Consider the following 16,889-nt stretch of genomic DNA (forward strand, 5'->3'; position numbering starts at 1 on the left):
GTCCAGTGGTTAAGAGATAACTATAGATATTTAAATTATTCTTCATTACCCCTGAAGGAAACTTTGTTAGTTCTTGTGTGATCTGCAGGCATGACCAGGAATTACTTGCACTCTTTTGTTATTGACAGCTGCTTTGTTTGACTTTTTTTAAGGGAAGTAATTAATCTTGAATCACTTTAATTTACTGTATTTAAAGGGCTATAAGGAGATAAGTGTGAGAAGACTGGTTCTTCAAGATGTCCTTAGTAAGACATATTTAAAGTCTTCTAAAATATGAAAAGTACCTTCTGTAAAACTGAAAAGTGGATATTTTGGTCTCTAGTTCAGCTCTCCCAGACATGTGTCACCTCACACTATAGCTTTTTCTGTAGTCTGTGGAACAAACTCCAGGCTTGTACTTATTTCTTGCCCCATCCGAACTTTTTTTGTTGTTCCTATTCTTTTGTTAGTGTTTTTTACAAATGACCTGGTAATACACAGCAGTAGGAACAAATTCTCAAAGGGAAACACCAGCCTCATAGCACACTCTTTATTTCTGAGGCATAGCGTTATTTTTGGACATGTTTGGAAAGTTGGAAGTAGTAGACTTAGAATGTTTATGTATTATAATTTGTCTCTGTGCATTTTCCAGGAGTGACAGATGACAGCTAGCATGCAGCTGGTTCAGTGAGGTGGCACTTCCAATTCTTTTTAACTAAAATTCTGTTCCTAAGGAAGTATTTCTGAGAAGGTGCCTTGAAAACAGTAATAATCTACAAAAGGCAGAGGAGAGAGTAAAATATACACCCCATTTTCCAAAGGGAACAAGATCACAGAGGCTCTACTACAGAACTGATTTTGTACCTCCTCCTTGAATCAGGGCATCCCCCATAGGAGAGCATTTGTAGGGTTCACTTGGCACGGGTGTCAGTGTGGCCCACCTTTGCTCTGGGCCCTGGCCAGCCCTTGGCTTGTTGTAAAGCCATTTTTTCCTTACTTGTAAAAGGACCTCTGTTTAGTTTCACTAGATTCAGAACATTGTTGGATTTTGCCTGAAGTCTCCCTAGGTATAATGAAGAACTCATAGGTGAGGATAAAGTATGTTATTGAGATACTCAGAAGCCTGATACTTTAAAGTCAGTCAGATTGAAAATTAAATGATTGTGTCTGAAGGTTGATCAGAATTTTTTTTTGCCTCAGGAAGCGTTCCAACACAAGATCTATCAAGTTAACAGCTCAAAATTACTCTGTTTAAGACCTCCTGGGATCTGTGTTTTAAAAGGTGTATTCAGTTTGCCACAAGTGTGCTATAAAATACGTCTTTGTAAGTGTTTTGATTCAGGCATTTGTAACAGGATTCTAAGTGCACTGTTCTCTCATTAACTCAGACTGCGCTGCAGCAAAGCACCTGTGTTGAGTAACACCTCAGTGCTCTGACAGGATTAGTTTAGTAACCTGGATTTAAAAAAGAAGGTGTCTTTCCTCTAAAATAAAGCCAGATGTGAGTCTGAGAGCACCTGCTCAGTGCTTCCCTCATTCTGAGGGCCTTTATCAGCCTTGTATTCACCTCCCATACGGGGACCCTGCTCACCTGGCTGTACCAGGGAAGTTGGCCTCTGAAAAGAGCTTCCTTGGGCTTGAAAAAAAACATGGTGCATGAGTAGCTGTGCTGGAGGTAAAAGGGGGTCATGGGTTGTAAGGACTCTCTGGAGTCCATGGTTCAAAAGCACAGGGTAGGGGGAGGGGAAATGGTTGAACGAGTGGGAATCATACCCCAGTGCTCACTGACTGTTCTCTCCTTATTCGCTATTGGAAAGGTCTTTGATCTTTGCATTTCCTGCAAAAAGCAGTGCTGTCAACATTTATCCAGCATGGCATTTAATGGATTGGGTCTCTTGAAATAGGTGAAAAAATTCCTGTATTATGGTTGTGGCTTCTAAGGAGCTGATTTGATAGTAGTTTGTCATTGCTGAGAGAGAAAGAAACATTCAGACACTGAAGTGGTTCCACTGGACAGAACTATGTTTTAACTATGTGATGATACTTCAGAAGTAAGAGGTACAGATGCAGACTGCTTGTGTGTCATTGGAGCTCCAGATTTCATTTATCCTTGTAATTGCTGGAAATGTGGATCCAGTCACTTCCACAGAGCTGGAATGTGCACCCCAGAGTTTGGCTAGCAGTGAGTGACAGGCAGTGTCACTTGAGTGTGCTTCCTATGGGAGGCTGAAGTTGCTGAAGCTACTTTAGATTTGAGAATTGCTGTCTTAGGCTTAATCTTCCAAGTAATTCTGTGAGTATGAGCTTGATGTCTGCCACTTGCTACTGATCTCTTTGTCTTTCCTCTGTACTGCACTGATTTGTGAGAATTATTTACAGGATGTGGACATTTAGAATCTTCTCTAGTGGTGATCCTTTTAAGTCTCAACAGGCCATTAACTTTACTTGGCAGTAAGACTTCACACATCTGTTGGTTCAACTCTTCACCTGGAATTTGGAAATATTGGGTAGAATCTGCATGAGGTTTGACCTTAGCTTTAGGTTTTGCTTTCAATCGCTGAAAATAATTTTATAAAAGTGAAGCAGGAGTTAAAATAGTGAAATGCTGCTGTAGAATTTTAATTAACTCAGTCATTCAAGGCTGAAAAACAGTAAGCCACATCTAAATGCAGTGTTAAAACCACTGCAGTTCTACATTTATTGTTGTGACAGATCTAGTAACACTCTATTTTTATTGTTCCTTTATTTTCAACAAATACAGAATCTATATGGTCAAAGCAAATGTCTGTCTTGCAGATGGCATAAATAACAACACTGCCTTTGTATATACAGAAATACAGCTTGAATTGCTTCAGTGCAACAATATGCTTTATGCTCTGCAACTTGCAGGTGCAGATCTTTAATGGAACAAAGATGAAATATTTTTTAGAGAGGTACATGGGGTGTAAATTCTTGTGTAGCATGGCCCCAGCATGGACCCTACCCATGTCCACCCAGGTCAGATCTGTGTGTTGATTGTATGTTTGTTTTGTAACGAATCTTTTGTAAGCCTGGTCTAATAGTCAGAAATCTTCAGTTATATCATCATCACCTTTCTAGAAATGGAACAATGTAAAGGGCCATAAAATGGTTTGGGTTGGGAGGGACCTTTATCATCCAGTTCCACCCCCCTGCTAGATCAGGCTGCTCAGAGCCCCATCCAGCCTGTCTGTGAACACTTGTAGGGATGAGGCACTCCTCAAATTCCCTGGCTAACCTGTGCCAGTGCCTCACTACCCCCAGGTAAAGAATTTCTTCCATATATCTAGTCTGAATTTCCCCTTTCAGTGTGAACCCATTAGTCCTCGTCATGCCACTACAGTTCCTGATGAGCAGTTGCTGTCTGGCTTCCTTGTAGGCCCTTCAGGTGCTGCTGTGAGGTGTCCGTGCAACTTTCCCTGCTGCAGGCTGAGCAGCCCCAGCTCTGTCAGCCTGTCTCTGTAGGAGAGGACGCCAGTGCCCTGATCAGCTTCATGGCCCTGCTCTGCACTTGCCCCAACAGTTCTGTGTCCTCCTTACGCTGTGGGCACCAGGAATGTCCCCAGCACTTGGCTGGGGGCTCATGAGGGCAGAGTGGAGGAGCAGAATCCCCTCCCCTGAGCTGCTGGTCACGCTCCCCTTGGTGCAGCCCAGGACACATTTGGCTTTCTGGGCTGCCAGCTCATGGTGAGGTTTTTATCAGCCATCACCCCCAAGTGCTTCTCCTCAGGGCTGCTCTCAGTCACTGCTCTGCACAGCCTGAGGGTGTGTTTGGCATTGTAACAGCTCAGGTGTAGGACCTTGCACTTTGCTTTATTGAACTTCAGCAGGGTCACACAGCCCCACCTCTCAAGCTGTCAGTGTCCCTCAGGATGGCGTCTTTCGTCCAACATGTTGTCACCAGCACACAGCTTGTTGTCACCAGCAACTTGCTGAGGTGCTCTCCATCCCACCTTCAGCAAGATGGAGTGACTTGGGGTGAAAGGGTCAGTGTTTCACTATGTTTTTTAAATTACAGCTAACAGTTGAAATTACAATTTCAAGTATCTGTTGGCCAAAATACCAGCCTGAGAAGACTTCTGTGCTAAAATAATTGTAGGATGATTTTGTGAATTGTAGCCTTAATTAGCAGTCTGCATTTGCCTTTTTAGGTGCTTATGCAGTTGAGGGTCTGCAACTTGTTTTCCTAAGCCACTGGTGTACTGTGTCACGCTTTGGCAAAGTAGCAGCATGGAACTTTGAGGACTTCTCCCAAGCAGTGGATAGATGTGCTTGCCACCTGAGTAGTTGCTCTTATTTCTTCTGAGGAAAAGACTGTAAGGTGTTTCTGCATTTGCCTGGGAATAGTGTGTATGTTAATTTGAAAGCCTTGAACTGTGTAATTAATGTGGCTATTGATTTTGTGAGGTGTAATAAATAATTGGCTTGGTGCACTCCAGAGTAACTTTTATGAGGGTAAAATTAAGCAACTTTGTAGAAGACCTTTGGTCTCTTAATTGTACCTTAAATATGTTTCCATGCTGAGAGGAGCTTTTTGTAAAATGTAGAATTGCACTAGTGGTTATTATAAAGTTTATTTGGAGCGTTTGAGTGAACACTTTAATTGACAAATAGAGAATGCTGCATCTGCATTTGAGAGATGGACACATCCCTGCGATTTCAACAAGGTCAGGTGCTGTGTCCTGCACTTGGGCCACAACAACCCCATCCTTTGCTACAGGCTGGGGGAGAGTGGCTGGAATGGGGCCCAGTGGAAAAGGACCTGGGGGTGCTGATTGACAGCAACTGAAAGTGGCCAAAGTGGCCCACGACCCCCTGGCCTGTATCAGCCATGGTGTGGCCAGCAGGAGCAGGGCAGGGACTGTCCCCTGTGCTGGGCACTGCTGGGGACACACCTCGAGTGCTGTGTCCAGTTCTGGGCCCCTCAGCTCAGGGAGGACATGGAGGGGCTGGAGCCAGCCCAGAGAAGGGCAATAAAACTTATAGAGGGTCTGGAGGAGCAGCTGAGGGAGCTGGGGTTGTTTATCCTGGAGAAAAGGAGGCTCAGGGGACACCTCATGACTCTCCAGAACTGCCTGACAGGAGTGGGGAGCCAGGAAATTTGGGATACTCTTCACTAAGGAGAGCCTGGACCAAAGGAGGCTCAGGGGACACCTCATCACTGTCCAGAACTGCCTGACAGGAGGGGGGGAGCCAGGGGGGATCGGCCTCTTCTCATAGGAAACAGTGACAGGATGAGAGGACACGGCCTCCAGCTGTGCCAGGGGAGGCTCAGGTTGGACACCAGGAGGAATTTCCTCACTGAAAGGATTGTTGAGCACTGGAAGGGGCTGCCCAGGGAGGTGCTGGAGTCCCCATCCCTGCAGGTGTTCACTAAACAAGTAGATGTGGTGCTTGGTGCCATGGCCTAGTTGACATGATAATAGTCAGTTAAAGGTTGGACTCAATGATCTTGGAAGTCTCTTCCAACCCACATGGTTTTGTGATTCTGTGAGTTGTGATTTGTCTGTCAGAGAAGATCTCAGTTATTTCTAACTTTTCTGAACATCATATAAACAGTGTAATTCATAAGTCTGATTTGTTTGATCTGTTACATGGAATTTGTTTAGTGAACTAAAATGAAAATCTTCCAGCAGACCTTAAATGAAAAAAAACTAGGAACTGAGAAGCCAGCCCAGGAATATTTCTATAAAAGAAGGAACCTGTAGATAGTTCTGTGCTGGTGATCCCTGGAGCCTCTCCTCCCCTTCCACCCTGCAGTGTGTACACCAGGTCGAATAGCACACTACAAAATTACACATGTCCCTGTGTGTACCAGATTTGGCTTGCCTGTCTCTGGAGAGAAGGAATTCAGGCTAAAGTTAGGGTTCTTTGGAGTCCCTGATTAGGAGGAAAATTGCAAGTCTTAATTAAGTCTTTGACACAGTGTTTTGATTTGAAAAGACAGGTGTCTGCTAAGGAAGGCAGGAGCCTCTCTTGGAATGGAAAATGTAAGCCCTTTCCTTTTGAATTATTATGATTTTGAAATTAAGGGGCTCTCAGGCAATGATATGAGAATAGGAATAACAGTTCTTTACTAGTATGTATAGAAAAAAACAAAACCAAAAAACTACAACTTAATAGAAAACTTAAAATGTAGTAATACAAAACCACAGCCAGAGTGAGAATCCCAGCTGCCCCCGTCAGTCAGTCAGGGTTGGTGCAGTCCCATTCCATGGTGGCTGCATCCTCCTGCAGTGACAGATGTGGTTCTGCTGGAGCAGGGCTCCTGCACAAGGTGCAGTTTTCCTCCAAAGCTCCAGAGATGATGTGGAAAGGTCTGGTTTTCCTCTGGGATCCAGTGGCAAAAGGCTGCTCTGATCTTCCAAATCTCAGATCATGTCTAGGTAGGAATGCTTGGCTCCTCCCTCTGGGAGCAATTTTATCAGTTCCACAGTGAGACTCAGTGGCTCGTTAACAGAAGAAATCTCCTAGAGGGAGGATGGGTCCTGGAAGAGATCAAGAACACTGCCCCACCTGGATTTAACAGCTGGCCTGTTAATGAAGGATATCCTCCTGCAGTTATGAGGGATGGGTCATGGAAGAGATAAAGAACACTGCCCCACCTGGATTTAAGAGCTGGTAATAGAATACATACCTCTGGTTACATCTTATATTGCAACCTAAGGCACACACGGCAATGAATTTGATAGCAGTGATAATATTGCAAATCAACAGTTTCAGATTTGTGGTTCTGGGACTCCATTAACCTTTGGGTCATTTTAACAAAATGTACATGACTTTCAATTAAGAGCAGTTAAAACCAGTAAGCAGCAAACATTTACATTGTGTGATTTAAATCTGAAATCTCTCAAATCTGGAATTATAGACTGGTGTGTAAAGGAAACTGCTAGACAGAGTCTTGTCAGATTAAAACTTCCAAAACTGGATCTTTCTTGCCTTATGTGTCATCCTGCTGGGAAATTAAATGCAGTAGTCTAAATTGGGCTATTTTTGTAGGTCATTTGGTGGGGCAAATAGGGCATGTCAGTAAAGATGGTGTCAGTGGTTTTTGTTTTGATAATCGTTACTGAGGGCACAGCTGAAGGAATTTGGAGAAGAGCAGTGATGTTATGAGCATCTTCATTGTCACTTCCTCTTTTTCCTTTCTGGAAAAATACAAAGTGCACCACTTGAGATTCAGAAGCTGGTTAATTTGATGTTTAGTCAGAAAACAATTTTGTGCAGTTAATGTTTGTTGTTGAATTTTTGATGATACATCAGAGATACCAAGGCAGGTTTTCTTTAAGAGTGGTAGGAAAAGTCAGGAGCTTGATCTCTTTACTACCTTCGACTGCATACTTCAAAATGGGCTCATATTAATAAAACTTCCTTACAGGAAATAATTCAGGCATGAAAGAACAGTTTCATATGAAACTGGACAGCTTCATAATTTATAAATACAATAATAAATTGAATTACAGGGGTATATGCTAATCTTATCCTTGAACCATGTGAGGTAAAATATTTACCTGTTTTTGTGGCATGTTTTAAAGATAATCAAGGAAAGTGTTAGTATGGATTTATATCTGGAATTGTTCTTTACATTTTCTTATCCATTCACTTCTTACTCTGTGAAATGTAGTCTGTGTATTACAACTTAACTGACATTGTCTGTAACACTGCTTCTATGATAATTTAAATATTAAAACAGGCTATTCCTTCTCGAGTTATTCTGTGAATGGTGTCTCCAAACTCAGTAGTAATATTTGTTTATATTATAAAACTGGCTTCATATAAAATGAAAGTCAATTACAACTCCCAATTATTATGACTTGTTAATTTTGTTTTCATATACTATAGGATATGTTTTGGAGTTGCAGACAGAGTATCTTTGCTGAAATGAAGAAGAAATTTTCACAGGTAGACAGATGAAATCAACTTTATGACATGATAACCAAGAAACATAATAAGAGCATGATGCTGTAGCTTCTGTTTATTTTAACATGAGCATGAGCTATTGACATTGAACTCTGTGCATGTTCTTGAATACAAAGATCGTGTACGTATTGAATTCAGTCTTAATGGCAGCTTCAGACTGAGAATGTGTTTCCATGCTTTTACACTGGTCTGTGAAGCTTTGGCTCTCTATCTCTGCATTAAAAAAAGGGATTGGTCAGAGTAGCTGAGGGATCTCTCACTGGTCAGTCTTGTTTTTCACACTATTTCTGCAGTAAAGGAGCCCCAGACAAGGTTGTTGTTGTCTCTAGTTCAGCTGGTGTGTGTGAATGCTCTCCATGAGTAGAGTTGGGCTGAGGTTATTTTTGCTTTATCTATTTACTGCTCACAACTTGAAGTGGTGGCAGTGTGAATGAATGACAGCTTAATAGCCTTTGCTATCCTGGCCCTGAGTTAAACCAGTTCAGTCTGTCAGAATTAGATCTGTGAGCAAGGAGGAGAGCATTTGTGTGACGTGTAACATGCAGCAACCCAACCAGCAAATCTTCTGTAACCGTCTGTAATTTGTTCCCTTCGTGTTATTTCCATCCCTCAGATACTGCGTGCCTAATTATTTTCAGTAGCAGCTCTAATGCGAGTCAGAAGTGCTTCCCCATCCCGAGGAGCAGGGAAAGTGGGAGTGGGAGGAGTTGGCTTTGCAGGGAACTCCTGCAGGGAGGAGAGGAGTCAGTGCTGGTTATGTCAAGGCAGTAGCACCAGGAATTGAGTGTCAGTGGAGAGCTGCCCTCGGGGATAATTGAATCCGAATTTACTCCTGTTTGCCGAGATGAGCCTCTGTGAATAGCAATAAACGCCTCTTAACCTCCCTGCAGTGTTCTGTAGAGGAGGGTGGGCTCCCACCCAGAGCAAGCCTTTAGCACTGCTGAGGGACCTGCATGCAAATATAGCTTTATCTTTGTTGGCTCTTAGCTGCTGCTCACCTCAAAAAAAAAAAAAAAATCAGGAAAGAAGACCACTGAACAAGCTTTACCTTCTCTTTTCTAACCACACAGTGAAAAGAGAAGGCTTGCTTCTTCGGCAAAAAAAAACAAAAACAAAAAAGAAAACAAGAAAAAAAGATGCTGTGCTGGGAAATTTCAAGGAAAGAGCCCAGGAGAAGTAATCACTGGTGAAATTTAATTTTAGTCTGCTTAAGTACAACCCTGTGTGTCTCTGTGGGTGTGTAGATGAAAGTGAGGATATAATATGTCAAAATTACTTTGACTTCCAAATTGTGTTTTCATCTTAATGTGTGGCTAATGTTTCAGGAATAGCTTTGTGTATCTTCTTGGAAAGTAGTTCATAAATTTAAAATTCTCCCATAAAGATGAAATGTTACAGATTTGCTGCAAATGGTGCTTTGAATCTTTTTGAGAATGCAGTTAATTAAGGCTTCCACACAGGATATTTCATTTAATAAACCTAAAGAAATTGGACTCCAAAGCGTTAAAAAAAATCCCAATCAAAAGCAAATTAATGCCGTACAGGTTGGGTCGAGGGTGATTTTATTTGCCTTTCTCTAACAACTTTTTTGTGATGCTGCTAGGAATAGAGGCTGCAGTCAGTTAACATTTTATTCTACCCTTGTGTGCACACTGCCAGCAGATCCTGCAGTCCCCTGTAATGAAGGCATGAAGGAATGCTGTGTTCCTTTTGCCAGGGTTTGGTGATGGAAGAGCTCCCAAAAGGGGCTGTAGCACTTTGGTGGTGCTCATCTGTGCTGTGAGGCCGGTTGTGTAGGAATACAGGGGATTCTGAAGGTGTTCAGGTCTTTGTGGTTCTGTGTTCTCTGGAAGCTGCTTGTGATGTGGCTGAGAGTTTGAGCATGAACATAATTATTGCCGTTTGTTGTTCTTATCCACTGAGAATCATCCCAGCACTGCATGTGGTTTTTTGCCTTTTTGGATGCTGTGGCCTTTATCCATGGACTGAGATTTGGGCACTCTGACAATGCATTTTACTAATGCTTCTGTGTGTTACAGCTTGAAAAGGCTGAGTCCCTGAAGGACTAATTCCTTATACTTACTTGATCTTCTCCTCTGAGATATGTATTTAAGTTATTCCTTCTTGTTCTACAGTTTTGGATAATTAAGAGAATTAATTGATTGTGCTTAGATCTTTGACTTCCTGGGTTTTTAGTGTTGGAAAAATGCCATTTTTCTTGGCTTCCCTGGGTCCAGAAACTTTTATTATTATTCCATTGCCACTTTCACTCACAATCACTATTGTTCTGATTTCAGATACACTGAAGTTTCTATTTAAGCTCTCTTTACTTCATCCAGTAGCCTTTTGTCGATGCTAATTTTCTTACTTTGTTCAGGCAGAAGAACATTTCCAACAACTCAGACAGCAGTGGAGTTAGTGGTTTGATTATGAGACTTTTTGTTTAGTGCTCAGCTTCCAAGGTTGCTTGGAAGCTTGCAAGTTTTCTGGGTTGCATTCCTGAAAGTCACAAAAGGTATATTCTGCCTCAGCAGGATTTATGATTGTGTCAAAGCAAAATATGGGCTGGAAGTGATGACTTTGAAATCTGTTCCCAATTTTGAAGCAGTCTTCTTTGTGCTTGCTGGCTGAAATTCTGTGTGGAGCCTGAGCACTTTCTCTGTCCCCACACCCATACAAATTCCTTCTTGTTCTATAAAAATTGAGCTTCTTTTTAGAGATTTTTCAAAACTGGCAGGTTCTTATTTTTCTCATGCTTGCTTTGTTAAAAAAAAGTCCACTTTTAGAAATCTTAGGTTTTAAAAGTATACTATAGTGGTGAAGTTTTGTTTTGATTTTTCAGTTCAGCTCCTAACTGTTCCTCCTTGTGCTCCTGGATGGCTGTGTCTGTCCTTGCAGGCAGAGTGTGCTGCTGAGGAGCCGCGGGTGCTGTGTATAATCCAGGACACCACCAACGCCAGGACAGTGAACGAGCGTGTCACCCTGAACCTGCCGGCCTCCACCCCCCTGCGACAGCTCTTCCAGGACGTGGCTGCCAAAGTGGGCTACGAGAATGGCTCCTTCGAGCTGCTCTGGGGCAACGGGGACAGTGCCACTGACACGGTAATGGCTCCTTCGAGCTGCTCTGGGGCAGCAACGGGGACAGTGCCACTGACACGGTCATGGCTCCTTCGAGCTGCTCTGGGGCAACAACGGGGACAGTGCCACTGACACTTCTCTGGAGCAGTGGGGACAGTGCCACTGACACTTCTCTGGGGCAGTGGGGACAGTGCCACTGACACTGTATGCAGCACTGCCTGCTGTTCCTGCACTGACACTGCCCAGCACGGAAAACTTCCTTCTGTGTCCCTGGTGCTCACCTGATTCCTCTCATCCTGTGCTGCACCACAGCAGGCTGATGCCACTGGTTGATTTGGCTGAATTTTAGTCTCCAAGTGTGCTCTCTAATGATGCATCTGCTTAATCATTAAACAAAAACTAATATGATCGTTCAGATACAATGTTAGTTTTTGTTATCAGTAAGTATTTTTAATAATAATACCCATGATAAATAGTCTCAGTTTCCTGTGGTCTTGTTTGAGAAATGTTTTCTTCTCAGCTGCAGTATGTTGGGTATTGAGTCCTGATGTTTCTTAGACCTATTTGAATAGACTATATTAAAAAAAAATATTCATATCAGTCCTATGCTTTATTGTTAATCAGTGTTGATTTTAGCTAATATTATTTCTGTGGACGCACCTAGAAAACTCCCTAAGATTTGTTAAGAAATAGACATTAGTTTATTTCAGGTCATGTTTATGCCTGCTGAAAGTAATTTTCTTTTTTTTTTAAAGAAAAAAGTGTCTGTAATGGTTCTAGAGGACTCTGGATAATGTGATGTTCACAAGAAATTTACAGACCAGTGTTTGACTCCTGAATAGATTAACCAACTATTAAGATTAACTAACTCCATTAGACTGTAATGTTTCTTAAACTGTTCCCAAGTTATTTCAGTACTGTGTGTGTTGTTTACTGGATAATTATTTATTTTCATGTGGCCTTACTGTGTTAGCAGCCACATCAAACAATGTACTTGGATGGAATCTATTATTTGCATATAGATCTGTTTCTAGAAAGCATTGTTTCTGTTGTTTTCATCTTTTTTAGCAGACTCCAATAGATCAGAACAGTGACAAAACCATTCTTGATGCTGGTTTTGAGCCAGGGAAGAAGAACTTTCTGCATTTGGCAGACAAGGATGGTGAGCAGCCTCACGTAATGCAGGTGAGTAAAATCTTCACTCAGCTACATAAGCCAGTGTTGGGGGAGGGGTGTGTGTTCTTTGTAGTACTTGTGTAAGATCAGAACATGAAATAAAAGTGGGCTGAGTATTTCATCCTAAGCTTCTTTGGGAACCTTCTCAGCAGACTTTGACTATATTGACATCTATATTCACATTTCTCCCGAGTGGGAACAATTCCTTTAGTAATGGTTTGCTGTCATTCTGTTCATGCTCGTCAAATATTTATGTGATATTTGCTGCAAGGGATTTTCTAAGGTTATATAATTAATCTTTGACAAATTCAGAGATAAGTCTTAACAATACATATTTAATCATATATCCAGTCCCTTTCCCCTGGGTGTTAGAAAGCAATATTAGACCTTTCTGGCAGAATTCTCAGAAATGGCAGCCCTGCATCGACAGCAGTTAGCTGCTTCCATATTTACCTTTATGGGAAAATAAATAAATAAAAAAGCAGAGTTGGCAGTGTTGCTAGAAGCCACTGTTAGCCATAACAAATACTTTGAAATTTTCTGTTTCTCAAATACATGATACATGCAGCTGCAATATATTCAAATCAAGGATTGGATAACCCAGTGATATATTAAGTTTTATTACTTAGCTCTTGTATCAGCATAATGCTGGCTTACTTAGCCCTTGTTGTGAAGTTTAATTACCTGAAAAAGGGGGAAAAGCCCCACATGTAAATATTTGTGCTCAAGATCAGAATTTAAGAATAATTCTGAAAAGAGTAATGGAGTGAAATTTGTATCTCTGGAAAAAATCTTATTTTATATTTCAGTGCAGGAAACTTGAGGCACAGGAGATGCTAAATTGCCACCTTGCTTGTTTTGTGGATTGTAATACTGTATTTGGTTGTGCAGTGTTTCAGAGGACCTTTCCTAAGAGCAGTGTGTCAAGGGCTTAAGAATTTGGAGGGTAGAACTAAAGTTACACTGTGTATCTGTAATTCTGAAAAAATTGTGTGATGTGCCTAGAAAATTGGTTTGTTAGCCATGAGAGAAATCTCACAGGTACCTCAATCCAAACGTGTTGTCTAACTCTGCACATGGGGCTGTGTTTGTGTTTCCAGGAGGAGACAGGTACAGCAGAGGATGGTGCACAGGAGAGGTTTATAGGCCCCCTTCCCAGAGAAGGCTCCATGGCATGTACCAATGACTATGTCACTCAAAGCTACTCTTACTCTTCAGTCCTGAGCAAATCAGAGACAGGTATTGTGTTCTCTCTTGTCAAGGCAATGCTACTTCGTAATTATTTTAGCACATTTTCAAATAGCAGCACCTCAGGTTTTTTTTTTAAATAAACTGCAATTTATTTTAAAATTCCCACATCACTGCTACATTTTTTATTCATGTTTTTTATGATATTCTCCCATCACTTTAGAAGTGGAAGAACTGTATTCCATCCTGTCCTTACTTGGGACAGGGTTGGATCAGCAGAGTGCCCAGCTCAGGCTGTGTTCACTCCAGCTGAAGGAGGACTGGACACTCTGTTCTGGAGGGGCTCCTGCCACATCTCTGCTTGGCCTGGGAATTCCTGCCAGGGGCTGCAATTCCTCCTGCATCCCCCAGGCTGCAGGGCTCCCCTGGGGTGCTGGGGCTGCTCAGCAGGGCAGGAGGAGATGGCACATCACAGCTGCCAGCACAGAAACTCCTCAGGGGAGAGGAACTGAGCAGCCACAGAGCTGTCATTCATCCTGCAGCACTTCTCACCTGCTTCAGGCTTCTGGCAAATCAGAAAGATTGTCTGCCTTTTTTTGTCATCTAATATAACTGAAAAGATTATCCACATAGTGTAGAGTAATAAATAAAGTACAAATGTTCTGACTCAGTCTCTTCACAGAAAATGCCTGTGTGCAGCTAGCTGCCTTTTCATTACTAGTATGGTACTGAGATTATTTTTTTCAATAATTTTTGGAGTATAAATAGGTATTTTTAATTTCTTTATTATACTGAGCTTCAGTATATGCTCCTCGCTTATCAGTTGTTGCTAATATTGCATATTTTGGAGAAAATCTTAAAATCACAGCTTAGATTAATATAAGTTAATAATTTCATTTTCAGCTAGAAAAAATGACAGTGTTCTAATAGTTCAGTTAGTTTTTTTAATTAGTTATTTAAGGGGGAAGGGTTTAGAATAGTAGTGTTGTGTGGGCACTTGAGACTTAGTTTTTTTTATTCCAGATTCAAAAACAATAATAAAACCAGTGCCAGTACAAATTATATTAACATTATTACTGGGATACTTTTAGCAGACATCAAGCAATAAGTAAGCTGGTGCACACTTGTTTCTTAGAAAATTCTAGTTTCTTCTGTAAAATATTTAAATCTGCTATTATTTATAGTTACCTACATCCCCACTGGTGTAGTATTCAGCATTAAATATTACTTTTTGTTGTGATCAAAAAACCAGCTTCATGTCATTCAGGAGAATTATTTTTGTTATGGAAACTGTTATTCTCTATTGCTCTCAGAAATTATAATATTCCCTCAATTTTTAGTGTAAATAATAAATATCAGACGAATGCAGTTCTTAAACACTATCACAGAATTGTTTTCTAGTCAAGTGTTTTAACTCTTGAAGTGATTTGCCATCTCTTTGCATTATATCCATCTCATTATTCTCATATTTTTAGGTTATGTGGGGCTGGTAAATCAAGCAATGACTTGCTACTTGAACAGCCTTCTGCAAACACTTTTCATGACTCCTGAATTTAGAAATGCATTGTATAAGTGAGTATACAGAATCAAAAATTTCTTAAATTTCTTCTGGTTCATATTGGTAGGACACTCTTTAGAATTGCACTTGTCAAAATTTCCTTGTTTGGATACTGGAAATTGTAATGGAAGTCAAGCTGGATAGAGTTATAAATTATATCTGCTTAAAAGCTAAGTTAGAACTGCTTAAAAGCTTCAGCTTTGCAGTAAAATATAAGTCACTGGTTGTGACATGGATGAGCTTTTTGAAGAATCTTGAGAACATCAAACTTCAATTTGATGCTAAGTGCAGTTCATGTCTGTACAATGAATGACTTCAGAATTTTCATTTGTTTTCATGTTTATACATTTGAAGAGTATAATTGCCATTGACTGCAGAAGTGGAAAGCAATTGCATTTGACTTCTGCCAAGAAACAGAGCTGCAGTTAACCTGTGACATGGCAGTCCTGAAATGTAGTAAATGTTGATTTAATGCCTTTTTGACTAACGTTTGCAAAGCAGTTTTATTTGTCAAATATTTTGTGTTGCAAATAGGTGGGAATTTGAGGAATCTGAAGAGGATCCTGAGAGGAGTATCCCCTACCAGCTTCAAAGACTGTTTGTTTTACTGCAAACCAGCAAAAAAAGGGCAATTGAAACCACAGATGTCACTCGGAGTTTTGGATGGGACAGCAGTGAAGGTAACGTGCAGCTCTTAAACTGCTCTGATTTGCTTCAGCTGCTGCTGCTGGCACGGGCTAAAGAGCCTGGTCTGGGGGAGAACACCAGAATAATTCTGAGCAATTAACAGAAACAACTTTTTCAATGGAAACAAAATTGCCTACGTGGATACTTTGTTGTGGGGTGTGTCTGATGATAAAGAAGTGGTATCTGTGAGTTTTGGGCTGTTAAAGGAATAAGCGTTAAATTTTTGTAATTAAATTTCCATTACACATGTTGTTTCTAAAAAAGTAACTCTTTATAGGAAACTCACTTCAGTTTAGAATCATGGATGTCAGATGCCCATGTTACATTTATAGAATTACCCATATTATTGTCTTACTTCAAATCAAACACTTTGTTTGTCATTTTTACATTTGTATGGTGTAATTTTGCCCCATAACCTGTTGATTTTTCTATTATCACATGATGATAAGGAGTTGGAAGTTGGGTTTTGGGCAATTGGCATGAAGTGGGACAGAAATCAGCAGCAGTTTGTTTAATACCAGTGTATGTTAGCAGCTCTGTATTTTTCATATATTTTTGCTTGTGTACACAGTTCTTGTTTATGTATAAACATTGTGAGCAAGCTGGCTGCTTATTTTTCTGACTTAGATTGTGAGGCAGCTGCCTATGGAATTGAACACTGGCCCAGTAGTGAATAATGCAGGCACAAACTAATGACTAGTTTTTCAGGGAGCATTCTCAGGCTACAGTCAGTATTGGGACTAATAACATCTTCTGTTTTAACTAATAATAGTTTCAATTTCTAACAGCGTGGCAGCAGCATGATGTGCAGGAACTTTGTAGGGTCATGTTTGATGCTTTGGAGCAGAAATGGAAGCAAACGGAGCAGGTAAGCTTGGAAAAATTGTCTTCATTTGGTGGAGTAGTATTGTGGCTGTTTGTTGGGTTTTTTAAGGATTGTAAAAATCATTTAGTAAATTTTAAATACCAGCTTACTGAAAATCTGTGGTAGTTTCCAGTTTTCTTGTTCAATGCAATGGTTAAGCTACTGTGATGTATGACTTTCAAGAGTGTTGCATCTGTTTTCCTCTCCCAGTTAAAAGTGGAATATTCTGCACTCTGGATACTCAGTCTTTATTTGAAACACAGAAAGTGATTGTGTAACTCCCACAGTAATTTCCTTGCTGTCAGTATTTATTAGGCTTTGTTGTGGCCTCAAGCTCCCCCTTCTTAATGCAGGAGAAAATTAGGAATATATTCATGGCACAGGATACATTCTGATAAATGGCCACCTTCTTAGCAGTTT

At 40.9% G+C, this 16,889-nt stretch overlaps 1 protein-coding gene across 8 annotated transcripts in view; it reads left to right on the top strand.

Annotated features, from left to right (window-relative positions):
* The window catches only part of USP47 (ubiquitin specific peptidase 47), a 50,287-nt gene that overhangs the window by 7,302 nt on the left and 26,096 nt on the right, over positions 1-16,889 (top strand). For 2 of the 8 annotated variants that reach the window (XM_088175504.1, XM_088175507.1), the window contains exons 2-9: positions 7,840-7,899; positions 10,816-10,968; positions 11,022-11,075; positions 12,064-12,180; positions 13,272-13,410; positions 14,835-14,931; positions 15,452-15,597; positions 16,393-16,472. In XM_088175504.1, coding sequence (XP_088031630.1) covers positions 7,840-7,899; positions 10,816-10,968; positions 11,022-11,075; positions 12,064-12,180; positions 13,272-13,410; positions 14,835-14,931; positions 15,452-15,597; positions 16,393-16,472 — 846 coding nt within the window. The other 6 variants (XM_088175506.1, XM_088175505.1, XM_088175508.1 and 3 more) reach the window with 6 other exon arrangements.

Source organism: Sturnus vulgaris, chromosome 18, assembly GCF_052056855.1.
Source record: "Sturnus vulgaris isolate bStuVul1 chromosome 18, bStuVul1.hap1, whole genome shotgun sequence".
In the NCBI taxonomy this organism is placed as follows: domain Eukaryota; kingdom Metazoa; phylum Chordata; class Aves; order Passeriformes; family Sturnidae; genus Sturnus; species Sturnus vulgaris.